At 40.6% G+C, this 27,255-nt stretch overlaps 1 protein-coding gene across 1 annotated transcript; it reads left to right on the top strand.

The window, feature by feature from the left end:
• Nucleotides 1–1,422: 1,422 nt before the first annotated feature.
• On the top strand, nt 1,423–27,120 carry far1 (fatty acyl CoA reductase 1). The gene is made up of 12 exons (XM_080736717.1): nt 1,423–1,542; nt 2,239–2,355; nt 3,380–3,555; nt 5,800–5,979; nt 11,019–11,196; nt 11,930–11,974; nt 12,756–12,883; nt 13,257–13,324; nt 14,488–14,659; nt 20,351–20,480; nt 23,090–23,217; nt 25,967–27,120. The coding sequence occupies exons 1-12, from the start codon at nt 1,471–1,473 to the stop codon at nt 26,127–26,129; spliced, it is 1,557 nt and encodes a 518-aa protein (XP_080592843.1). The 5' UTR covers nt 1,423–1,470; the 3' UTR covers nt 26,130–27,120.
• The last annotated feature ends 135 nt before the right edge of the window (nt 27,121–27,255 follow it).

Here is a 27,255-nt window from a genome sequence, read left to right as displayed (position 1 = left end):
GTTTTTTCCCGTTCGCGGCCGTTCAAAGTCTTGTCTTTTATGTGGAGAAGAAAAAATAAGATATGGTCCATAGAAAACAGGCCGTTTTGACCAATATCAATGTCAACTGCAATCTTGGCTTCATTAACACTCATGCTGCCATAGTTTTTTCCCGTTCGCGGCCGTTCAAAGTCTTGTCTTTTATGTGGAGAAGAAAAAATAAGATATGGTCCATAGAAAACAGGCTGTTTTGACCAAATAAGCCATATGGGAAAAGAAGCAGAGATAATTCCATGTTTGTGCAGCGAGTTTGTATACAATGCAATGAGGAAAGGTAGGGTGACCATATTCTGAAAACCCAAAAAGAGGACACTCTACCCGGCGCATATATATATATATATATATATATATATATGTGTGTAGGCTACTCCTAAATTTACAGCTCAATTATGCCCTATACCACTAATAGCCTATTATTAGTTATGTATTTATTTTTGAGGGGGTTCCAATTGGACCCTGTACAGATCTATAGGCTAGAGAGATCCACTGATTTAAAGTAGACTATGCCTTTTGACTCCTGTCCTGTATGAACGTTCAGCTTTGTAACAAAGCTGAACGTTCATACAGGAGTCAAAAGAGAGGTAGCCCATTATTCAAACCGCTGTATCTTCTGCTTTACAAGGTTGTACAAAAGATTCTGTCAATTTAGTTAGCAGAAGAGCTCTCACCTCGCGCACAGACTGTCTTGTAGGCTACTTTGCAGTCACAGTGTTGATATGGGCTTGAAGCAGAACCTTTATTTGTAAATGGACACAGAAGTAGGCTACCAGCTTTGCTGACAGAACGCTCTGCTTCTCATTGTTGGTCACTGGCACTTTTCGCGCATTTCATCAGTGAAACAGCAGCGCGAGCTGCTGCAGAGCTCTGCTCTGCCTCTGATCTGAATGAGACAGGCTGAGGGAGCGATCGCAGCGCAGGCAGAGAGTAGTATGAATAATACAGGTTCCGGGGTTTGGGGTGGAAATCCGACTCTCACAGTGTGTTTCCAAACGAACCATTGAACGTGCATTGTAAATGCCCGTGCTTTAACTGTCATATGCGCGAAACCCCAGACATTTGAAGGAATTTATAAAACCCCCCCGGACAGCCCGGACAGCCCTCTAAAAGAGGACATGTCCGGGCAAAAGAGGACGTATGGTCACCCTAAGGAAAGGGAAGTCACCAGAAGCGGCTTTCGCGAGGCATCATGGGAGATTGAGTTTTTTACACTCACTAGCGCGGGGGGGGGGGGGGGGGGGTCATTATCACATTCCCAGTGGACGTGTTAGGCATCCCATGTGTTAACCTAAAAGCAAAAATGCAGAAGTGTTCCTTGATACAAGCTTCAGCTTGATGATTCTCTTCCTCAATCCTCAATCTTGTGTTTCTTTCTCTGCAGGTGGTGTGGTGTTGAAGAGGGATTTAGTCCATTAGGTTAGGACTGTTGTCGCCATGGTGAACATCCCAGAATACTATGCAGGAAAGGCTGTGCTGATCACAGGGGCAACAGGCTTCATGGGCAAGGTACTGTACAGTGTACGGCCAACAGTGTACATGATTTTTCACACAATACGGGCTACAATTTAGTTGTAAGGCTTTGTCTAAAGCAAAACAATGATTTTGTATGCAAGCAATGCACAGTTTTGAATATCTGACTTAACAATATGTATCTAGCATTGATCAGGTTGCACACACAAATTCCCGAGTGTTCATTTTAACTTTGAGATAGCAAGAGTGAAATAAACTCTGAGCATTTTGCTTTGCACATACAGTAGACCCCGGGCATCTGCTGTTTTACAACATCAGAATGCGAGGGGAATGTAAAATGGTTTTCTAAACATTTATTCTAGGTGTCACATGATCCCAAGACATCAGCCTCGTCTGGCTAACTCTCCAAACTCGTTAAAGAGTCTGGTTTGTATCAGGCAAAAGTCCCACTGGTTTAGTTCAGCACATCAATTATCCTCTAGTGATTATACTTTTTTTTAACTAATTGAATGTGCTTTTTATCAACAAATTGAGTAACCAGTTAATTGTTATTTCATATTGGTCACACAATCGGCAAGGACTCTAGAGACTGAGAGTGCGGTACCTGCCACTGAGTCGTTCGGATATGCGGTGGTCTAGAACTGCCGATCCGACCGATATTTCCAGTACAGACCTACAGTATGCTAACACTGATCATCTTCCCCCCCCCCCCCCCCCCCCCATTCACTCCAGGTACTGCTGGAGAAGCTGCTGAGGTCTTGCCCCGAGGTCAAGGTTATGTATGTGCTGGTCAGACACAAGGCTGGCCAGAATGCTCAGGCTCGCATCGCTGACATGATCAACTGCAGGGTGAGAAGGAAAACCTTTTTCTTATTTTTTTGAACCCTAGTGTCCTTATTCTGAGAACTTTAGCCACAAATAGCAGATCTACAAGCTCACAATGCCTCATTGTGAGCTTGTAGATCGGCTATTTTTGGCAAAGAGCTTTGGTATAGAGGGAAAAAAGCAGACTAATTACAGAGTGAAAGGTCAAGTTTATTAAGTATTAACGGTTCAAGTGGTTAAATATCTGAAAACACAAATTGACATGAATCCAAAGTCAAACAATGAAACTATATGGTATATCTATGCTTCATCTCTCTCTCAACTAAGGGGTCCTTGGCCTGAAAACGTTGAAGACCCCTGGTATATACTGTACATTATGTGAAGCTGTGCAGAGCCCACACACTGTTATTTCTTGCAGTGCTTGCTGAAGTTCTGTTATTGCTTGTGAAGTTCTGTTATTGCTCGTATCACTTGCTGAAGTTCCAGGGCAAGGTGTATTTGGGGGGGAGAGAAGGAAGGGAAGCTATATGGCTGCAGACAGGGAGGAACAAAAGACATGTAAGCCCTCAGGCATGCATGGAGGATGTGCTTGACTAGTGCTATAAGGAAATGAAGAGAGGAGTGAAACAGAGGGCTAGTATGCCAGTTTGGATAGCGAGAATGAAGAAGATAAGTGATATTGGACACGCTTAACTTGAAGCTGGTCAAATTCAATTGCAACACAGGTGGGATCAAATGCAAAACGACTGAGGCCACGTTTACACGGCAACGATCAGAACAGCATAACTGACATTTGATTTGGCTGTTTTCTCTAGAGACTGTCACTGTGTAAACGTGGCCTGAGACTAACTGTGGGCATGGAATGCATTAGGAAGAAGGGAGGACAGGAAGTGGATGGATGAGAAAACAATGAATGGAGCTGTAGGCGGAGAGAATGGAACACATTTGCCTATAGACTTGTTATTTATGTGTCTCCATTTCGGTAACCATAATTAAAGTGTGTGTGTGTGTGGGTCCCTCTCTTTTCTTTGCTATATCATTCTGTTAGTTGTTTGACAGATTGCGAGACGAGCAGCCAGACTTTGCAGAGAAGATCGTAGCGGTGAACAGTGACCTGACGCTGCCAGAGCTGGGCCTGAGTAAAACGGACCAGGAAACTCTGGCTGAGAACGTCAACATCATCTTCCACTGTGCTGCCACCGTCCGCTTTAGTGAACCACTCAAGTGAGATTTCCATTAATATCCTCCATTACACTTTGTCCTGATTTTCTTGAGACAATGCAGCTAACTGAGTGGGGAGGCGACTAGAGATTTCACAATTATGACATTTTACATGACGATTAATTGACACTCAAATAATTGCGATTAACGATTTAATTGTGTATTTGTAGTTGACAATTACATTTCTGTTTGGCTTTTAGGCTTTGAAGTTGCACATGGCAATCATGAAACATAACTTAAATATACAAACAAATTACTGACATATTTGACAAAAATACTTAAAAAAGAATATTGATAGTGGAAATAGCCGATCTACAAGCTCACAACAGGTCGCATCGCGAAGCCTTGTGAGCTTGTAGATCTGCTATTTCCACAACTTTTTGAAAGTGTTTGTAACTATATTTAACATTTCTCAACATGGAAATGATTATGACGATTATGCAAAATAATTGCGATTACCTCAAATAATTGCGATTAGACGATATTATGTAATAATTGTGACAGCCCTGGATAAACATAGTCAATAAACATAGCTACACTTAAAAACTTCATTATATAATAAATGACACATTTTTATCACATTTTTTGTCCTGCCCAAACATGTACATTTCAAGAGTGTTGCGTTCACATTCCAGTGTCAGTTCACCAGAGAACTTTGTACCCTTTCTATTGTTATTGTTAAGGGTGTGTAGGCCACACTTGGCACGGTGGTGTTGATGGCTTGTGACTGAAGCGGAGTTCGCTATGAAACAAGAAACTAACTTGACATGTCTTCCTTAAAATGACGGAAATTATCACACTTCCTTTTTCTGGAACTGAGCATGTTGCTTAAAGGAAGTTGTGCAAGTGTTAACTCCTCTTTACGCACCTATTAAAGATGCTGTGTATCTTTGCTGTGTCTTTTGGTTTTATTTTATATTTGAAAGATAGAGCTGTTCTGGGAGTCAAACATCATTTCGCGATCATGCCGGAAGTAGGGAGAGCAAATTATTTTTTAATTAGAGTTAAGTTAAATTAGTTTTTACTGCTGAAGAACAATTATTCATCTTTTTTTTATTTTAGAAACTACGCTTTTGGTCAGCACGCCATCGTCACAGCAATGAATTGTTAGTACATAAATCACAAAATACCTACAAGCTTCAAATACTATATCATAATGGCAGATATGTCATCAAGTTCTGTTTACACTTTTATTTTCTTATTGATATACTAATGTAATTTGTAGCTGTTGGATAGCAGCTTCTCGGGCGTGTGTCCCTGATGCCTAATATTTTGAGAAGGGGGTCGGCAGCCAAATACTTATAATGTTGGGGGTCCTTGACACGAAAAGGTTTGAGAACCACTGATGATGGGAGCATTAGTTTTTCAAAAAACCCTAGAAGGATTTAGAAGACATTCATAGAATCGGGTCAATATATTCAAAGACTATTCAAAAATAGCATGGGTGCTCTGTTTGGGGTCTTCCCCTCACTACCATCTCTCTCCAAATTGGAGAAGGATGTTTTGTCCTTCGTTACTCTGTTGGCCAGGAGACTAATTCTAATTAACTGGAAATCCCCTACCCCTCCCTCATACACTCACTGGTTGAGAGACACTTTGCACTGTCTCAAACTGGAGAAAATTAGACTCGCACTAAATGGCTCCACCGAGAAATTTGGGAAGGTATGGGGTCCTTTCCTTCATTTTGTTACAAACCTGAATCCATCTCTGATTGAGGATATACTATGAGGATGCATGAGGTCCATTGGAGTTTGGATATGATGGGTTTGCTGTGTCGGGTGTGTTGTCCTGCTATGCGGATTATATGGATTTCATAGATATGGATATGTGTTGTTTGACTGATGTTAATGTTGTTTGTTTTTGTTTTGTTTTTGTTTTTTTGGTTGTTGTCTTGTCTGTTTGTGCTCGCTTGTCTGTAAAAAACATATTTTCTTTATCCTATATATATTTTTTATTGTTGTTTTGGGTGAAAACGGCAATCCTTATACCACTGTTGTATATTTGATGTTTGTACAAAAGAAGCTGCTACTCTTACTATTGTGCCACTTCATTGCCTTAAATGCTTCATTTGAAAATCTAATAAACAAAGTAAAAAAAAAAAAGCAAATCTACGAGCTCGCTGTGAGCTTGTAGATCTGCTATTTTTTTAATAGCATAGCATAAAACAATGGTTAAAGTGGTTAACATCTAGAGTGACACGCATGCGTTCCACGTCTTAATGGCTTAAATCTCTCCATTGCCCTTCAGAGATGCCATGCAGCTGAACGTCCTCGCCACCCAGAAGATGGTGGCGCTGGCCCAGCGGGTGAAGCACCTGGAGATCTTCCTCCATGTGTCCACAGCGTACGCCCACTGTGACCGTGAGCTCATTGAGGAGGTCGTCTACCCTCCTCCTGTAGACTACCGGAAACTCATCGACACCCTGGAGTAAGTTGGCTGTTGCTTCTAATGTGTTGAGGATGCAGTTGGTACAGTTGATAAGATTGATCCAAGCTCGACGTTGACGGCTTTAAAGTTTCATGTCCCAGTGAAGAAAAAGGTGGAGACGGACAGGGATTGCTTTCTCTGGTCTGAGTTTTACGTTAGCTGGCTGAAAGAAACTATCGATTATCTTCTTAGTGATTATTCTAGATTACTTTTTTGATTAATCAATTAATAGAAAAAACTATGAGTGCATTTTGAGCCCTATTTTATACATGGTTGTACAACAGTGTCAAGCACGCGTGAGCAGGTAGATTGGCTATTTTTTATTACATTATTAAAATCTTATTGATTAAATAAATGTGTTTGATTAACCCATTTAGGCCTAACCTATAGTTAGACCCAAATCAGAAATTAGCCTACAAAAACAAATATGTTGATACATACTGTACATGTACTGTAAGCCCCTCCCATACACTAAAATGTGTACCCGGCCTGAATGGGTTAACTGTGGTGTTTTGTATCCAAATGCTTTTAAAATGATTCAGAATTTTAAATGAGGTCTAATGTTGGTAGATAGTACTAGATACATTAATGTTGGTAGATACATTAATGTTGGTAGATACATTAATTCAGGGACTTATTGGTTGGATAGTTTCTGTTAATTTGAAACTACTGTTTGAGCAGTTTTCCATCTATTTGAAAATACTGATTGATTTTTAAATGGAGACCATACAGACCATAGGAATGAAACCTTGTGTTTCTCCCTCAACTGGTCTTGCCAGACCATCCTTTCATGTCATCCAATGATCCGATGATCGTAAGGAAAACAAAATAGGTTTTCCAGATATCACCATCTGTTGGGCTTGAGTGTGACATGACTATTAACCCATTTAGGCCTAGGAATTATTGACTGCTTTAACTATTGAAAAATAGCAGATCTACAAGCTCACAGCGCGGCACCGAGTGCCGCGCTGCGAGCTTGTAGATCTGCTATTTTTGAAAAAGTCGTAAAAATGTGTGCAAATCTTTGAATATATGTATTTCGAAAGCGAACGTTTGTAACTCAAATTTTGCTTCTGGGGGGGTCCCTGGAACTAAATATTTTGAAATGGGGGTCCGTGGCCAAATACATATCATTTTGGGGGTCCTTCACATGAAAAGGTTTGAGCACCACTGACATAGTAGTCTCTCAAGAACAGACTAACTGAGCTCCAGTTAAGTGAAAAGGACCTTTTCTTTGACGATGGCTGGCCAGATTGTTGACATACAAACATCGGTTTTTCAAAAAATCTTAGAAGGATTCAAAAGACACTTATGTAATCGGGTCAAAAATCTAATTTTCACGATTTTTCAAAAATAGCAGATCTACAAGCTCGCAGCGCAGCACTCGGTGCCGCGCTGTGAGCTTGTATATCTGCTATTTTTCAATAGTTAAAGCATAAAATATTGCGTCATAATGTGTTCAGGCCTAAATGGGTTAATAAGTTGGATGTTTGCTATAATTAACACGTCACTTTACATAATTCTATTCCTATTGATTGCTAGCAGCACTACACTGTTAAATGTAAATCCTTAAAGATTATGTAGATTAACGTCAGTCAATACAGTATGGTAAATGGCTGCTGAGCAGAACTTCATTTGGAAAAGGGCAGATGTTGACTATAGATTAGCTGGATTTAAGCATTACAATTTCAGCCGTGATTTATGTAGTTGAATAGTGATGTCTTAGTAGAAATCTAGCCTTTTTTTTTTTTTGAATAATATGTTTATTACATTTTTAGACATACATTAATTAGACAATAACAACACTATACAAGAAAATGAAAGAGACAAACAAACTGGAACAACAAAAACAAAAGTATAAATCATAAGCTCAGGCAATAACATGTAGAATGGAAAATTGTATACTTGATGAGCGAAGCAATCAATCCCCAGCCCCCCCACGACCCCCTCAGAATGGAGAGGGCAGGCGCCCGACCCAAATCGGAACTAGATACACTGAGCACAGTTCAGCATCAATCGAGAAACTTCAAGACAAGTAAAACAGCGACAGATAAAAGTCAAGGCCGACAGGGGAACCCTTTAAGCACAGCAGCAGATAGCGTGGAGAAATCTAGCCTTTAAAGAATGATTGTGCAATACACATATTATATGTTCATTTTAGCTGTTGAGGCTGTTGCTGGAGGGGCCTTTCATCATAATGGCATTGCTGTGGAAGGGAAGTGTGGAACATAGTTCTGGGAAATAGCGCACGTACCTTTGTGTTGCTGCAAAGTTACTTGCATGTTGCAGATTTCCCTGCTTGGTAATAAATAGTTACTGTATAGCAGGGGTCTTTAGTGTTTTCAGGCCAAGGACACCTTAGTTGAGAGAGAGATGAAGCAGGGACCCCCACAACCTTTTCATAGATTCCATATCGTTTAATTGTTTGACAGCACAATCATCAGTGTATTTTGGATTCATGTCGATTTGTGTTTTCAGATATTTAACCACTTGAACTGTCAATACTTCTCCCCTCTACACCAAACCTCTTTCCCGAAAATAGCCAATCTACAAGCTCACAATGCCTCGCAGCGCAAGGCGTTGTGAGCTTGTACTGTAGATTTGCTATTTTTGGCTAAAGTTCTCAGAATCTGGTTAAGAATCTGGCTTAAAAGCAGATTTAATTTTTTTCTTTCTATAACACAAAGATTTTGAGGACCCCCTGTAATAACTTTGAGGACCTCCTAGGGGTCCCGGACCCCCTGTTGAAGGCCCTTGCTGTATAGTGTATACTGAGGAACTGAGTAAAATGCAATCAGACCACTGTATAGAAAAGAGTCATATTTATTTATGACTGGTTAGTGATTGAATAAAGCGCTAACTACTTAAGAGTTCTTCATTGTTGGGTAGGTCAAATACCTGTGGCCTTCAAGTGGTCTTTAAGGTCCTTCATTGACATTGCTAATCTAACCCTATTCATTAACAAACCCTTCAGCTACAATATGGAAATTCCATTTAACGTGGCTGACTGCCTTACGTCATCATGTGTACAAAAAGCTTACCTATTGCATTCAAACTCTGAAGGCTGGTCAGTGGTCCATTCAAGCCACAGATGAATGATCTGTATGGCGTGACAATTGTCTGTTGTATGAAAATGGACGTTTCCTCTTACACAAAGACTAATGTGGATAAGGATTTGCTACTAATGTTATGCAAGAAACAAGGTTATGCCATGGCATAACTTTCATTGCATATCCACCTTTCTTTATATTTAGTTTGTTAAGTGATTGATGACATGATGACTGTAGAGAGGGTTAGGGTTAGGGTTAGGGTTGTCCAAAAATGTGTTTTGCAAAAATCTGCCTGATGGTGGCGCTAGAAGAGAGAGCCATGTGTAGAAATGAGGGGTGGAGGTTGTGATTTGCCATCCATGGAGTGTGTGTGCAAAGTTTGGCATTGATAGGGCCAGCGGTAACCTCGCGCCACCAGGCTTTCTGGGAGAAAGCCTGGTCTTCGTTTACGAAACAGGTCGTTTGATCCGGTCTAGACCGGATGGCATCCTATGTCATTTTGTAGTAAAAATGGACTACACTTTGGCAGGAAACGCCAAACCAGAAACAGTTTTAACCCAAAACAACAACTACTTGCGCATGCGCCACCAGCCCACTGAGCATTTTGAGGTATATTAGTTGCCTAATAGTGGTGTTTTTATCTTCAACACCACGCGTTGAAAATCAGTGTTGTAAAGGTCTAGATTTGATATTTTTTGCTAGTTGTTTAGTCGGCTATATTTACACGGGTTGCTACACTAGACCACTATTAGTCGGTTACAAAAAGTCTACATTTCGCCGTTAGCGGCCGTCGAAAGTAGTGAAAAGAAGGGCGACGGTGGGATTCAATCCAGCGATCTCTGACACTCAAGTCGGCGACGCTATCCACTCGGCCATCAATGCTGATATGATAGTAAAGACTTTCTGGCCGTATTAAAAGGTGACATTGCCCACCTGTGTTCATTTTAGGGTAGTGCGCATTGTTGAGGAAACTACATGTATTGGGCGCCTAATAATTATTTTGTTTAATCAATACATATTGAATGATTTGGCGGAGGCGGCGCCGCGGCTGTGTTTGACTGTGTGTGTTGCTGTCAGAAATGTAATTCAGAGTAGCACGCTGTCTGGACGTTTCCACTTTACAGTGAGTGACCACACACAATCACGGTAATTAATTAACACTCTACCGGCTTACCGCGCCTTAGTACCAAGGATAACTTTTACATGGTCTAAAGATAGTCGTTGAAAAGCTGTATTTAAAACGACTACACCCAGACCGTCCAGACGTATACCTTATAGTGATGAATGGCTATTAAAATAATTTTACACCAATATTTGGCTATCAGTTCTGCAACGTGAAGTTGTTTTTTTAAAGAATGTTTATTGAAATATGGATTAAATCTAATTGTCTAAATTCGGTGTAAATATAAACGTTGATAAGGCGACTATAATTAGTTGGCTAAATCTCGGCTAGATCTAAACTATACTTAATAATGATCAACGGATATTATAATTATGTTAGTCCAATATTAGGAGATCAGTTAAGCACCTTACTGTTGTTTTTTTTAATAAATTGTTATCGAATCATGGAATAAATTGCAAAGTATATTTTCGGTGTGAATATAACCGGAATCTAGCCGGGTGAAATTAAGGCTAAAAAAAAACTAGTCGTGTAAAAAACGACTATTGCTCAGTGGGAGGCTACGCATGCGCTAACTGGGTTAAAACCGTTTCCGGTTTGGTGTTTTCCGGCCAAAGTGTAGTCCGTTTTGAATACAAAATGATGTAGGACGCCATCCGCTCCCGACCGGATCAAAAGCCCGAAATTGGAAGCGATCCCAGGCTAGGGCCAACGGTGGCAGAGATATGACTAGGGCAAAAGTGTGTCGTGACGTGACTGACAGACGGTGGAACTTTTCATAGTTACTGCGACCCGACGGTCGCAATAATGAAATAATGATTTCTTTATCTTGGACTGGGGAAATTAAGTGTGTGTTGTGTTTTCTCCAGGTGGCTGGATGACAAGCTGGTGTCTGTGCTGACTCCCAAGCTGATTGGGGAGCGTCCCAACACCTACACCTACACCAAGGCCCTGGCAGAGTACCTGGTGCAGCAGGAGGCAGGCAACCTCAACGTAGCCATCGTCAGACCATCCATAGTGGGAGCCAGCTGGAAGGAACCCTTCCCTGTCAGTGCTGCAGCCTTCACTGTTATTTTATTATTTTAATATTGACTTAATATGAAGGTGGAAAAAGTATCCCACATACTGTATATTTTGTACACATTTTTTAATTTGACCCTCTTGTACAAAAGTCAAGTACAAATGAAATGCATGTTGATGAAAGATAAATTATTAGGGGAGACTTGATTTCAATGTCGTTTCTGTGTTATGTGGTTGAAATGTATTATTATTGCAACCATAGGTTGCAGTTTACTATCAGAACCGTCACATCTTGACCGTGTCTGTCTGTCTGGACGGGTAACGCTTGTCTTTTTTGTTGATTGACACTCACGCTCTGACATCACTGTGATGTCATGGGAACCAAATCCCCTTTTTTGCCATATATGGAGATCCCTGTGGTGCCAGGGGAACCAAATCCCTTTTATGCCCATATATGGAGATATGGAGATCCCTGTGATGCCAGGGTTAACCAAATCCCTTTTATGCCCATATATGGAGATCCCTGATGTCATAAATATTAAGCCCATATCTGTGAATGCCAATATATAATCACTGTGATGTCAGGGGAACCAAATCCCTTGCATTGCCATATATGGAGATGCCAGGGGAACCAAATACCTTTGGCCAGATGGCCAAGACATGGCGCGACCTTAGAGGTCATTTTTCGCCCTTAGGCGTCGTACTGGTTATTATTATATAACTGATTATTTCGTTGATAATCTTCTACTCCTCTGTTTAGGGCTGGATTGATAACTACAATGGACCTAGTGGGATATTCATTGCAGTAAGTGTTGGCACCCTGCCTAAATACATAATTGTACTCTTGTGGTCACACTAGAGGCGTGTCCCCACTTAAAGGGATATTCCACTTTCAAAAAACTTTTTGTCATTGTATGGTCTAATCAGGCTTGTATGAACACGCTGAACAGTTTTTAATTTGCTTCATTCAGTATTTAGATATTTGATGTAAATGTTATCTGGCCCTCCAGGCTCAGGGCCTCTCCCCACACACACTCATTGTAACTTCAAACTCCATTTTAACCATGATAGATTATTTAAAAACACCCATAATTTTTTCTGGTGACTCATACTACCCCCCTAATACGTGAGCAGGTCGTGTTTTTTCCTTAACGCTTTTCATTTATTTTTTATATATTTTTATTGTATTACATTTTTTCCATTTTCCCAAAGAATTATTAAAAATACATGAAAAACTTTATGGAAAAAACACAGCCTGCTCATGTATTAGGAGGGTAGTATGAGTCTCCAGAAAAAATAATGGGTGCCTTTAATGAATCTATCATGGTTAAAATGGAGTTTGAAGTTACAATGAGTGTGTGTGGGAAGAGGCCCTGAGCCTGGAGGGCCAGATAACATTTACATCAAATATCTAAATACTGAATGAAGAAAATTAAAAACTGTTATGATTAGACCATACAATGACAAAAAGTTTTTTTTGAAAGTGGAATATCCCTTTAACCTTGTTGTAACTCAATAAATAATTAATGACACACTTCTACAGGGCATTTATGTTGACAGTATTTCTCCACCCCCCCCCCCTGTAGGCTGGTAAGGGGATCCTGCGCACGATGAAGGCGTCAAACGATGCTGTGGCCGACCTGGTTCCTGTGGATGTGGTCATAAACAACACGATAGCTGCGGCTTGGTACTCTGGATCACAAAGACACAACAGGTTGGTGAGGTGTACCGTGGTCCTAGAAGCACAGTTCACATCAGTGGTGGAAAAAGTGCTCAAATGTTATACCTATCAATATAGAATTGGTCTGTTAGAGTAAAAAGTTCAGAATTCAAAATTTACTTGAGTAAAATGTACAAACGTATTGGCATCAAAATGTATTTGAAGAACCAAAAGTAAAAGTACTCAATAAGCAGAATGTTCTATTTTCAAATGTACATAAATCTTTTGAAATAGAAGATCTACAAGCTCACAATGCGTAACATCGTGACTCATTGTGAGCTTGTAGATCTGCTATTTTCAGCCAATCAGATGCACTAATTTCTCTTCATTCTATAATAATGTAGACTACTGTTGTTTCTTTTGACAGACCTAAGAACATCCTGGTGTACAACTGCACAACTGGTGGGATCAACCCCTTTCACTGGGGTGAAGTCGGTATGCAGTCCCGTCTTATCTTATCCTGGCATAGCTGACTACTCACTGTAAAAGCCTCCAACAATATAAGCTCAGATGTTTAAATATAGTCTCTAATGACATACTTAGGTTGTCATCTAGGCTGATGTCTGGGTTACTACCCCCTAGTGTTTTCTTTTTTTTTTCTTCGCCTGTTGCCCTGTTCATTTGGTTAGTCTCCGGATATACAGGCGTTCCCTAACGACAGAATACATGTTATTCAGAAGTTCTTAGTCATTTACAGTAAGATTCCTGATGCTGCGTTCATACTAGCGGCATACAAAAGCTAAAACATTAGCCAGCGTGGCCAGGCACGTTGCTGCCGAGTGGTTGTTGAAGTGTGAGAGAGCGAGAGAGAGATGCTTCACTGTGTCATTGGAACACTGAAACCAGCTGACCTTTCTTCAAGCGCCTGTCAACCAGCGACAAGTGTCAGTTTGTACTGTAGTTTTTCATGCCACTGGTTTCCATTGAAAAGGCCTTGTAGCCTGTTGGGTTGTCACCGCTAGTGTGAACAAAGCATGATTGTTGTAACCTCTACAGTAAAACTTAGATTATGCTGAGACCAATTGTCCACTTACGTTATATTAAACATTAGTGGAAATATCAAAGATGACAGAATGTTAATGGAGTGACTTTCAAGTGATAACTAGCTGCAGCTTTTGCACACAAGATGTCGTCATCCTGGAAACTACATAGTAGGAGGGGCCAGGCTTAGTGAGATGGAATATAAGTAAAAGAACAGTAATTATTTTGTAACTTGGATGGATTGGTGTTTTTAGTTATTATAGGTTGTTCATGAGTATCCAATTTAAATTGTCCAACAAGTTTACATTACATTTGATTAACCCATTTAGAACGGGTACACATTTTGTGTATCATTATTTTATGCTTTAACTATTGAAAAATAGCAGATATACAAGCTCACAGCGCGGCACCGAGTGCCGCGCTGCGAGCTCGTAGATCTGCTATTTTTGAAAAGTCGTGAACATTAGAATTTTGACCCGATTCTATAAGTGTCTTTTTAATCCTTCTAATTCTAGGCCTAAATGGGTTAAACTTATCTTTTCAGAGAAGGGTAAAATGAGGGCCAACTCTGAAGACTTGTATTGACTACTGCTTGAATCCACCCTTTTGTCTCTTAGAGTACCATGTAATATCCACTTTCAAGAGGAACCCCCTCGAGCAGGCCTTCCGCCGGCCCAATGTTAATCTCACAACCAATCGCCTAATCAATCAGTACTGGATTACTGTGAGCCACAAGGCTCCGGCCTTCCTGTATGATCTGTACCTCAGGCTGACGGGACGCGAGCCCAGGTAATTCTGTCTACGCCGAGCCTGATGTGCCAACGCTTCTCCTCTTCTAACGTCAGCCGCTGCTGCTTCACTTCTTCTACTGCACTTTGTCTCCGCATACAGTAGAAGCCTTAACATCCTAGCTGTGATGTTTTTGTGTTCAGGTGCTGTGGGGGCTTAAGGATGTGTATAGCCCAATCGATTTCCCACAGGAGATCATAGGATTGGGTTCTGCCCTCTTTAAGTCTCTCCACTTGAAATATCAGTATGTAGAGCTGGGTTTTCAAAACGCTCAGTGCTAGGACCATCTTGGTTCTTCCAGTGTACAATTAGTTCACTAAGATGGACTTAGTGTTGAGATGCTTTTGGGAACCCAGCAGAGCCTTCCTGCCCTTGTCTCGATATGCTGTTCCATGTATACTGTGTGCTGTGATGTCCTCCTGTGCTGTGTATTTCTCTCCTACAGAGTGCGTTATAAACATGACCTTCAAGAGCAACCCGTTAGAGCAGGCTTTCAGAAGGCCCAATGTCACTCTGCGATCCAACCCCTTTACCAATCAGTACTGGACGGCAGTCAGCCACACGCTGCCTGCCCTGCTCTATGACGGCTATCTCAGACTGATGGGTCGCAAGCCCCGGTAAGGTCGTAACACCCCTCCCTGTCTATCAGCCCCCCCCCATCTGTATCACGTGTTCCCTCAAAGCATTCTGAGGGGCAGAAGAACCACAGATGTTTGCAGTGGTCTTGCGCAACTTCATGACATTGGCTGGACTTGACCGATTAGACAGCCACTAGCCCCGTATACATGCACACTTCTAATCGTATTAAAAAAAAGATTTTTAGATAAACCCGATCTAATTCTGCATGTACCGGTATACACCTAAATAAACCCGATCAAAACCAACACGATTTAAATTCTGATCGGATGCAGAGGGGTGGTCTAAACTTTTTTACGCCCCGATCAAAAGGAAAATCCTTCCATGTATACACCTAACCCGATTAGAATGTGACATGTTCTTTCAGCGAAGCACATGAAGCATATTGCTGATGAGCGCGACAGAGACAGAGAGGGGAGAGACACGCACGCACGCACGCACGCACGCACACACACACACACACAACGCCAAAAAATCACGAGAGAGAGAGAGAGAGAGAGGTTACAGTAACACACCGACCCAAAAACTTCACGAGCGCAAACTCACTAAATGGACCTGTACTGTACGTGTGGTGTGTGAGTGTGAGAGAGAGAGAGAAAGAAAGAGAAAGAATCTAGCGCAACTGGACGCTAACCTGTCCCGTTCATCTATCCTCCTGTCGAGTCCTGTGCGTCTTTTACCAGGTCAGATTGACCTGGCCACTAACTAATTGTCTTCTTGCGATCATAAATAACCTAAGAAACCACCAGCAAAATATCCTTTATGCTATATCCTTCATCAGATAAATAGCCTAATATTTAAAGGGGACTGGGTTAAGGAGATATAAGAGTCGATTTTAAAAGTATTTAACTATACAGACTTTTTGTTTATTATCGTGAATGCACTTGTCCATGAAGCCTATTATGTTCTATGGGCCGTCGGGCCAGTGGTGGAAAAAGTAGGCTACTCAATTGTCTTAAGTAAAAGTATCAATACTGCAATAGAAATACTCTGTACAAGTAAAAGTCCAAAATTCAAAATGTACTTGAGTAAAAGTATGAAAGTGTTGGCATCAAAATGTACTTCAAGTGCCAAAAGTAAAAGTACAAAATGTTTGAAAATAGCAGATCTACAAGCTCACAACGCGTCGCGATGTGACCTTGTAGATCGGCTATTTTCAAACAGCCTAGGTATAAAATAGGGCTAAAATGGTTTATGTATGTTTTATAATATTATAATGTACCGGTATACCTGCAAAGTAACTAGTAGCCTAACTAAAGTTTTCAAATAATTGTAGTGGAGTAAAAGTAAAATATTTGGATCCGAGATGTAGTACAAGTTAGCCTAGTAAACGACCAACTTCCGTTCTCCAGGAGGATTCATGAAATGGTTTCTGGAAGAGGGGCGGGTACGAGGCTAAGTACAAGTAGTACAAGTGAAAGTATTGGAAATTGGAAATACTCAAGTAAAGTACAAATACCTCAAAACTGTACTTAAGTACAGTACTTAAAGGAGTAGTTCACCACTTTTCAACCTGTCTTCATATAATAGGTCCTCACTAATGTTCATGATAAAATATCACAATTTTTTTCTACTCGGTCCAAGTCTCCTAGGAGAGCTGTGGGAAGTTCAGAATCCATCGTCTAGGTGACATCATCATTTTCCAAAAAAAGAATTTTAATCAATATTTTTGAAAAAAAAAAAAAGATTTTTAATATCGCGAGAACAATGGCTTCCACTTTAAAATTGCAACTTTTCAGGAATAGAAAGCCTGCAGTTTCTATAAGCTGGATTGGTAATCGATGATGTCACAAGACTATGGGTTTTTGACCAGCCCACAGCCCGCCTCTAAGAAAAAAAGAAAAAAAAGAAAAGAAAAGCTATTTTTGAGTGAGGACCAATTATATGAACATAGGTTGAAAAGTGGTGGAGTTCCCCTTTAAAGGAGTAGTTCACCCCCAAAATGACTTTTTTTCCTATTGATTACTCATGCCATGGAGAGTAGAGTTCAATAATATTTTTAGTTTTTTGTCGCATTCCTAAGATAAAAATGTGATAACAATAAATTTACTCCCATTCATTTCGGATGGTGACCCGTTTTGAAACGGGTCACCATCCGGAATCAATGGGGGTAAATTTACTCAAATCAAATTTTTGTCTTAGGAATGTGACAAAAACCAAAAAATATTATTGAACTCTACTCTCCATGGCATGAGTAATCAATAGAAAAAAAGTCATTTTGGGGGTGAACTACTCCTTTAAGTAAAAGTACTTAGTTACTTTACACCACTGCGTCGGGCGCAAATATGGATTGTGACGTGATGATGATTATAATAATAATAGGTCTACATGTATACAGAACAACGCACATCCCCTATAATCTAATTAAAAAAAGCTTTGCAGCTTTTTTTCACTTTGGTGGGGCTGTGCATTTGCATTAGGCTCCATTATTATTACTATTATTATTAATGGATACAGGGAAATGCGATCACAACACGATTTAAAAGTGGGCACATGTAAACACCAGATCGGATTGATCTCACCCCATTTTAAACACTTGATCCAATACCTTCAATCGGGTTTATTTAGATCAGATTGGAATGAAGCTGTCATGTATACGCAGCTACTGTGTCATACAGCAGGCGTTTCTGTCCAACACCGATTTGAGTGTTTTTTTCTTGTTTGTTTGTTTTGGGCATTTTTACAGCGTGGCTCTGCATGAGTCTAGCTGTCTCTAGAGTCGGTCTGTCTGTGTGTCCGTAGCGAATCTCGCAAAATCGCTGAACCTAATAATAAGTGCCAGATTTTTGTTCACACTGCCAGTAGGCAGCAGAATTACCTCCACTATTTGACCCTAAGATTTATACTTTTTTAAATATTTGACATCAATTTGAACAATTATGGATGTCAATAGGGCTCTGACCATGCTCAAACCTTGCCCAAATGTGGAGTCTATAAATGACTGACATCACAGGCTGACCGCATGAAGTCAGAGATTCACATTAGAGCTACGCCGTTCCCATGTGGATCCCGAGATCCGTATGATTAAAGTATATTTTGGGAATGTCCATCCTTTTCTTACATTGTTTTTGTGATGCTGCATTTGTCTTTTCATGCAAGTTGAGCCATTTTGCATGCTGAGATGGATTTTTTTGTTGTTGTTGTTGTTGTTGTTGTTTTTAATCCCAAATCCTTGACCATTGTTTGTTCGTTCCTTTGGCCTTGAACATTTCTTTGTCTTGAGATGAATCATTGTACCTTTTTTTTCCTTGTCAACCTCAACTCCTCATCCAACCGCAATCAACTCCTCATCCAATCATTGAACATACTCCGGTTCCGTGGGACTTGTTGTATTGTTTGGCCACCTCCAAAGGATGTGTTCAGTAGCAGGCATTTAAAAAGTGCCATCCAATTACAATAACTACAAATCACTGCATCTCAACTGACTCCTGACTAAATTGAATGTCCCTCTGAACACAGCCCCCGTGGCACATAATTAATTGGTAAATAGTTTGTGTTTGTGTCAGACGTTTTCACTCGGCATTTGGCTGTCTGAAGTGAACTTGGTTTAGTAGCTAACTCTCGCATTCTAGGGGTGTCATTTGATCCTGTGTGCCACTGATACTGTACTGTACTGTAAGTAACAATTACCTCTCACTCTCTTTCTGCGTGCCGATCAACCATGCATGTTTGTCACCTCTTCTGAAACACTGGCTCTAATGGAGGGAATCTGAGTCACCACAATTCAGCCTTTGTAAAGTAAATGGCTGGCATGCCAGCATTTCATCCAAATCATTATACTGGTCGGTCTGTTTTTGGATTGTGGCCTATTTTAAAGACAACAAATTGATATTGCTGCCACCATGCTCTCTGGGCTCTATTGAAAATGCTGTTGCTTAATTAAATAAATGCAGCTTTCTAACCAGCGCTGGTTTGAGTGCAGAAGTGATTTGTGTGTTGAATCATAATTTCAAGTCCACACTGTCCTCAGATACCCTCTTGAGATATGTACTGTACAACAATGCATCTTGTGTTATTAGTGACGCATCAAATCAACTCCTAACAAATCGGCACAGTTTGGTTGCGTAGAAGATATTCATCACATTTTTATTGAACTTTACAGAATTTATTGAAGACAAATAACTGGATTAGCTTGTGCTCAGCTCGGAGATCAGTTTATGAAGACTAAAACATTGATATTTCTGTACTTGGGGAAACATTGCTGTGAAGCAGCTGTCATTTGTTGTTCAACATTTTACAGATCAAACATTACCTCTGTTGTATTGAGGTTAATGTCATGAATCAAAGTGTGTTTCCTTGTACAATATTGGCCACATCCATCCAGCAGTGCATTATCTGTTCTCCTGGCCTGCACACCGACTCAATCCAGTTAGCTCTCAGTTGATTGCTATCAATGTCAATGTCCAGAAGGATAATGGACAGGCCCGAGGCCATCATATTCCTATTTAACATCTGCACGTACTGTAATTACAGTGAGATTTGCTTACGAAATTTAGTCTGAGAGTAGGATTTGATGAGATGTGACTTACACGATGCTGGGAATGTTCTTGAAGCAGCCATGGGGTGTCCTCATTTGTGTACTCGTAAACATTGGTTAATATTGTCGAAAATTAGATTTAACTTTGAGACATGAAATTAAGGGAAATTCCTGGTTCAATGGTGCATGTATAATATGCTTGTTGTCCTTTCCTCCATAATGCTTTAAGTTCCGGCTCTATTCTCCCTGCCTCCACTTCATAACATTGTCCTTACCATTCTTTACCATCCAAACCCCGCCCTTCTCTCAAACTCTCCCTCCTTCACCTAATCTTCTCATACCTCAACCTTTTGTTCTCCATCTGACCTCGGTTTCACACCACCTTGTTGTCACTTAACCTTTTCCCTTCTACTCTCTTTTCTTCATTTTCCCCCCCACCCATCCTGCTCTATAATGTGTACATTCTACTCTCCTACCATAAATCATTCATTTGACCTGACACTATATTCTCCCTACACCACCTCCCTTGGTCTTGTTGTGTCCTTGCCCCCCTCTCACCCCTTCCCTCCTGGTCTCAGGATGATGAAGACTATCAACCGCCTCCACAAGGCCATGATGGTTCTGGAGTATTTCACCAGTCACTCCTGGGTGTGGAGCACTGACAACATGACTATGCTCATGGCACAGATGAGCCCCGATGACAAGAAGGTAGGGATGCAAAGCAAATCATCCATGTCGCCTCCAACTAGGGTTGTCACGATTATGACATTTTACATTAATTGTCACTCAAATAATTGCGATTAGCGATTTAATTGTGTTTTTGCCGTTGATAATTACATTTCTGTTTGGCTTGTAGACTTTGAAATTGCACGTGGCAGATATGACACATAACCCAAATATACAAAGAAATGAAGGACATATTTGACAAGTTTACACTTAAAAAAGAACATTGATAGTGGAAATAGCCGATCTACAAGCTCACAACGCGACGCGTTGTGAACTTGTAGATCGGCTATTTCCATTATTTTTTAAATGTTTGAACATGTATAAACATTTTACATGATGATTAGATGATTATCACAAAATAATTGCGATTATGTCAAGAAATTGCGATTAGACGATTATGTAATAATTGCGACAGCCCTACCTCCAACAAGGAGGTAATGGTTTTGCCTGTTTTTTTTTTGATCAAGGTCTTTTTATTATCATTTTTTCTTAATGCAAACAAACATGAACATACAAATACAAATCCCCACCCACCCACCCCACAGACCTGTAACAAGAAAAGAAAAACACATGACAAAGACAAGGAAAAGAAAAGAAAAGAAAAGTAAAAAAAAACCTAAACTAAAATAGATATAATTGCACTATGTTGCGGTTACAATTTCTGCCTTCATGCTCTCTATAAATGACATGAAAGGTTGCCAGGCTATGTCAAATTTTTCAATTGATCCCCGAAGGGAATATCTAATTCTCTCTAACTTAATGAACTGCATAACTTCTCTTATCCAATGTGAGTAAGTGGGAGGAAGCGGGTCTTTCCATTTAAAAAGTATCAGCCTTCTGGCCAACAATGTACAGAAGGCCAAGACGTTACCCTTGACATTATTTATTGACACCTCCGGTGGCATAGTATGGTTTTGCCTGTTTGTCTGTCTTTTAGCAGGATATCTCAAGCAGGGATTTGCACAAAACTAGGAAAGGTTGGTCTTCGGAGAACCGATTCACTTTTCATGCTGCTAAAAGGGGGCAGGACAGTGGTGGTCGGGGGCCGGTCTCAGAATTAAATGCACATAAGTTCTGAACGGATTAACATAACACCACAGTCCTGGAAGAACTGATTAACTAGTCACATGCATCCTTAAGTTATATTGACTTAACCCATTTAGAAGGGGTACACATTTTGTGTATCATTATTTTATGCTTTAACTATTGAAAAATAGCAGATATACAAGCTCGCAGCGCGGCACCGAGTGCCGCGCTGCGAGCTTGTAGATCTGCTATTTTTGAAAAGTCGTGAACATTAGAATTTTGACCCGATTCTATAAGTGTCTTTTGAATCCTTCTAATTCTAGGCCTAAATGGGTTAAAGGGGATGTAGGTGGCAGACACACAGCAACAACTTGTAGACAAAGGTCTACTCTGTGCTCTACAGAGTAGCGTGTGTGTGTGTGTGTGTGTGTGTGTGTGTGTGTGTGTGTGTGTGTGTGTGTGTGTGTGGATAATCTTAGGGCTGCGAATCTTTGGGTATCCCACGATTCGATTCAGAATCGATTCTTGGTGTCACGATTCACGTTTTTTCTTTCTTTGATTCTTTCAAATCCAAACGATTTGAATTCAGAAGCGATTATTTTCCGATTTAAAAACGATTCTCTACTCAAACCGATTCTCTATTCAATTCATATATCAGGATCTACTCCAGTCTGCTGGCATGAAAGCAGAGTACATTTACGTAGATTTTATGATTGTAAAGGTTTTATCAACTCTTTCCAATAATGTAAACACACAAAGGTAAATCCAACCTGTCTGATTTATTTATGCTTGCACACATTCTTTTAACTTGTACAAACACAACATAATATCTAATAAATTATCGTAATAAAAACATCATAATAAAAAGAAAAATCGAATCGATTTTTTTCCTGCACCCCTAGAAACCGCTGGACCGATCAGCGCCACACTTTGTATGCACGCACTGTCAGTAGCCCACTACCTCCACAAATGTTATACTTATTATTGAAATGTTTAACTTTCATTGTTTTAATGGAAGTCAACAGGGCTCTGCTCAGGCTGAGACCTTGCCCACATTTGGATTGTCAGATGGCTTGCATCTCGGGCTGTTTGTCTGGTGGGGGTTGGGCAAGGCTAAGTGCACTGAAGGCGTTGCACACTGGAGTTGGCAAGATGAAGATTTACCATTGGCATAGTGGCATATCTGTCTGGATACAATAGAGTGATTCATCTCAGTGACTTTGCTCGCAGTGAATGGCCACATTGTTGTGCCTGTGATTCCGTTTTTTTTTTGCGACCTTGGAAAGAAGGTTGACAAAAAGAGAAGAAATGTACAAGTCTTCATCTCCTTTCCACAGTAGATTTAATTAGTAGGTTTTAATTTTGCGGTGACATTTTTTCACTGGATTTAAAATGTAGTTCTTGCAATAAATGTTGTCACTTTCTGTATTGTACACAAAAGCTATTTGTCCTTCAGAAACACTGCATATCCAAACGGGCCATTTAAAATGAAATTCTATAATAATCGTTGAAAAAGCTATGTTTTCCACGCCATTAATTAAAACGTGTTCCCTTGGTTTCCCTAGATGTTTAATTTTGATGTGCGTCAGCTGCACTGGGCGGAGTACATGGAGAGCTACTGCATGGGCACCAAGAAGTATGTCCTCAATGAGGAGCTGTCCGGCCTGCCTGCAGCACGCAAACACCTCAACAAGTAAGACATGAGCCATGAGAGCCCAGGATTACAGCTTAGGCCAGGACCCCTTAGGCCATGGCTACACAGAGCTAGATATTTCTGAAGCTAGACATTTTTTTGTGCTGTTGGGGCTTGCAGCCATATGAAGCTGGATATTTCGGCCGCAAAGCTGGATATTTTTTTAAACCAGATAAATAAGTGGAGAGATTGAAAAATATCCGATTCACTGCATCCGTGTAGACGGGGAACCCGGATATCTCTGAAGACTTTACTGTGTGTGTGTGTGTGTGCTTGTTAGACCTAGATATCTTTGTTGTGTGGACCTAGATATTTTTCTATGTGGATATCTGAAAAAACGGGATATATGAAATATCCAGCTCCGTGTGGACCTAGATATTTTTCTACTGTATGTGGATATCTGAAAAACCGGGATATATGAAAAATCCAGCTCCGTATAGCCATGGCCTTAAAATGGTAAATGGTGCATTTATATAGCGCTTTTGATCGAAAGCGCTTTACAGAGATTGTGCATAACATTCACCCATTCACGCACACATTCATACACCGGTGGCAGAGGAAACCATGCAAGGCACCAACCAGCTCACCGGGAGCAATGTGGGGTTCAGAGTCTTGCCCAAGGACCCTTCGACATTAACTCAGGGGGAGCCCGGATTCGAACTGGGAACCCTTCGGGAACCCTTCGTGCTCTAATAACGGTTTCTCTACCCCTGAGCTATGCCGCCCCAGTTAGTTGAGAGATGAAGCAGGGACCCCCATTAACCTTATCATAGATTCCATATAGTTTCATTGTTTTACAGCACAATCGTCAGTGTATTTTGGATTCATGTCAATTTATGTTTTCAGATATTTAACCACTTGAACCATCAATACTAAATAAACTTGACCTTTCACTCTGTACTTTTTCCCCTCTACACCAAACCTCTTTGCCGAAAATAGCTAGGGTTCAAGTGGTTAATATAAAAGAAGGAGAGAAAAAAAAGAACGTTTCTATCACACAAAGATTTGGAGGCCCCCCTTAGTAACTCTGAGGACCCCCTGTTGAAGACCCCTGGCTTGGCACTGGGTGAAAAAAATGGGTTACAAAATCGTGGGATAAAAATTATAAAAAAAGTAAGACATGACTGGTGGACATATCTTACGTAGGTGAAAGTATCAATACTGCAATGTAGAAATGCTCTGTTACAAGTGAAAGTCGTGGAGTAATAAATATTTAATACAATATTTCCCTCTGAGATGTAGTGGAGTAGAAGTAAAAGTATTGAAAATTGGAAATACTCCAGTAAAGTTAAAATACCTAAGAATGTTACTTACTTGAGTAAATGTACTTAATTACTTTACACCACTACCGCTCACAAAGCCACATCACAGTAATGAGACAGTACTATACTATACCACAGTACTATACTATACCGTACTATATTAAGAGCAGTCATTTTCTTCTTCTAGCTCAGCATGGATAAATCTGTGGATTAACACTAAAATATCCTGTGGATTTATATACATAATGCATTTAACGTCATTCAGCCTTCCATTAACCACTGAAATCTCTTTTGCGTGTGACTTCGGGGATGACATCTGGGCCGTGTCTTCCCTGCGTGTTAGCCAATGGTCAGATTATCATTCCTAGTGGGTAGTGCAAATAGATTAATGTGGTTCAACACTACTGTCTTCATCTGGGGTGGATAACTGGCAACGATGAATGACACATCACATACCCAGCCTTATTTAATCACACAGAGAATGAGAAAATGGCATTTGACCAACACACAAATGATTCAGTTGCTCTGAAAGAGAAACTGTCCCCAGGTGGTGAATTAAATGCTAGTCCCGCTGGTATTCCCCAGCGGTGTGGGGAGGGACTTGGCTGAAAACACGATTTATGCTCTATATTTTCCTTTTGTGCTCCAATAAATGGAAAAATTCAGTCAGCACTCATATTATCCACAGGGAAAATATGGCAGCTGACCAATTTGTGCCAGGTTATCATCCTCTGTCCTTTTTTCTGCATATGTGATGAGAGGGTTTTTTGATTTATTTATTTGCACAATAAAAAAAACAGTACAAGGTAAAACATTAGTAAAATACATGGAAATGAGCACAGGCGAGAAAGGAAGCCCATATAGGGCTTATACATGGTTCTCACCTATAATAATAATCAAGAATAAGTTAAAACATAGAATTCAAACAGGATACTGAATGACAAACAACAAGAACCGTGAGAGCGTGTGAGTGTGAGTGCGTGTGCGCGCACGTATAGAAATAAAACCACTTGAGGTAGAACCCAATGCAGAGGCTTGATTCATCAGGCTGGCCTTCAATCTATGTTTAAAATTACTGATTGAAGATGAGGATTTGGCAATAAGTATGTGTGTATTCCAAAGTAAAGAACCTAACTGACTATGAGTGATACTACTAAAGGGAGGCTGGATATTGTTTGATTGTCTAGTATTATAATCATCAGGGTGTTATGTGGATCAAGCATGTACCCCAGAGTCAGCAGTTAGTGAATTGAATGTTTAGAATAGACTACTATATCACTGTTTCCTCTATGTGAAACATGTCATTAGCCTGGTGTATCTTGTCAAGTCAGAGTGGCCATTGACCATATTCAACTGGCGACCATGTTTGAAATTTGCATTGAAACCGGGTGGCAACTGGGATGGCATTTCATTAACTTAATGGCAAGATGGCCGCCGGGTGAATATGGTCAATTGTGAATTTTCCCAAACCTGTTTCTGTTCTCTAGGCTGAGGAACATCCGTTACACCTTCAACACCGTCATGGTGGTCCTGATCTGGAGAGTCTTCGTGGCCCGCTCCCAGATGGCCAGGAACATCTGGTACTTTGTGGTCAGCCTCTGCTTCAAGTTCCTCTCGTACTTCAGAGCCTCCTCCACGATGAGATACTGAACCAGGAGTAAAGGAACGAAGAGGACAAAGCAGAGACGTGTGATGCCTGGGCTTGCAGACTTTAATACCAGTCTGCATTGCTAGCTATCTTTGGCTACGTGTTTACTCTGATACCAAGGCATACAGGAAGCATTAAGACCACCAGCTACACACTACTGTACGACCATGGACTAGCACTTGATCTATCGGCGCAGTCTTTTATTGCACAGCCATCTAACTTAATCTAAAATGAATCCCCAGCAAATTACCATAGCATCTGGACTTGGTATACAAAAGCAACAACCTTGGGCCCGGACAGACCCAGACTGAAGTTGGCTGCCAATTAGCTTACAAGAAAACAAGACCCCATACTCCCAATTCAAGCCCCCAGTTCACTCTCTCCTGTATGAGTAGCCCCCCACCCCCCCAAAGCCTCACACTCAACATGCTCAGATCATGCCTCACTGCAGGAAACTATGCATTGGATGATGCTCTGCTGCAAAAATCTCTTTGCCGATTTTGAGTCTGTCACATGGTCTCGTGTGTAGTAGTCCGTGCGATGTGAACTGCTGTGGGGTTACTACTTGGCAGAGGAAGATGCAGGTGCATTTTTTACATTTCACTTCCATCAAATGAAATGTTCGTAGCTCCAGTCCTTTGTTTTATGAATTTTTCTAAAAGGTTTCTTATTGTCTAATGGCAAACCTGTATCGTTGTCAGTCTGGCAATCTACATATCTAACAGTTGTTTTAATGGTAGCTATGGCTTTATGTCAATTGGTCTGTTTGCTCGGTGGAGAGGCTTAATTAATTAATTTCAACTGTCAAAGTTGTATTCATTGCAAATGTTTGGAACCTTTGGAAGCTACTAGATGTCTTTGCTTGACTTACCCAGCTCTGGGTTTTGGGCTATCGTTGGTATTTCTTTGTGAATACCATTTAAGGATTTCTCTGCTTGAATCTGAGAAAAACACATTCGACAGCTTGTTGGACACAAGCTATAGTCGGCTCTCTGATATCCAAGCACAAGGTGGATTGTACCGTTATGTCATTGTTTTATACTGTGCCTAAAGAATACTTAGTGTGATTGCTTTTGTGTCAGCAGATCTCACAGGCGGTTTTATAATTTCTTTCCCTTTTTTTTTCCC

This window comes from Nannobrachium achirus (assembly GCF_963921795.1).
Source record: "Nannobrachium achirus genome assembly, chromosome: 11".
Taxonomy (NCBI): Eukaryota; Metazoa; Chordata; class Actinopteri; order Myctophiformes; family Myctophidae; genus Nannobrachium; species Nannobrachium achirus.
The sequence above is the reverse complement of the archived record's forward strand: the minus strand, read 5'-3'. Positions and strand labels throughout refer to the sequence as shown.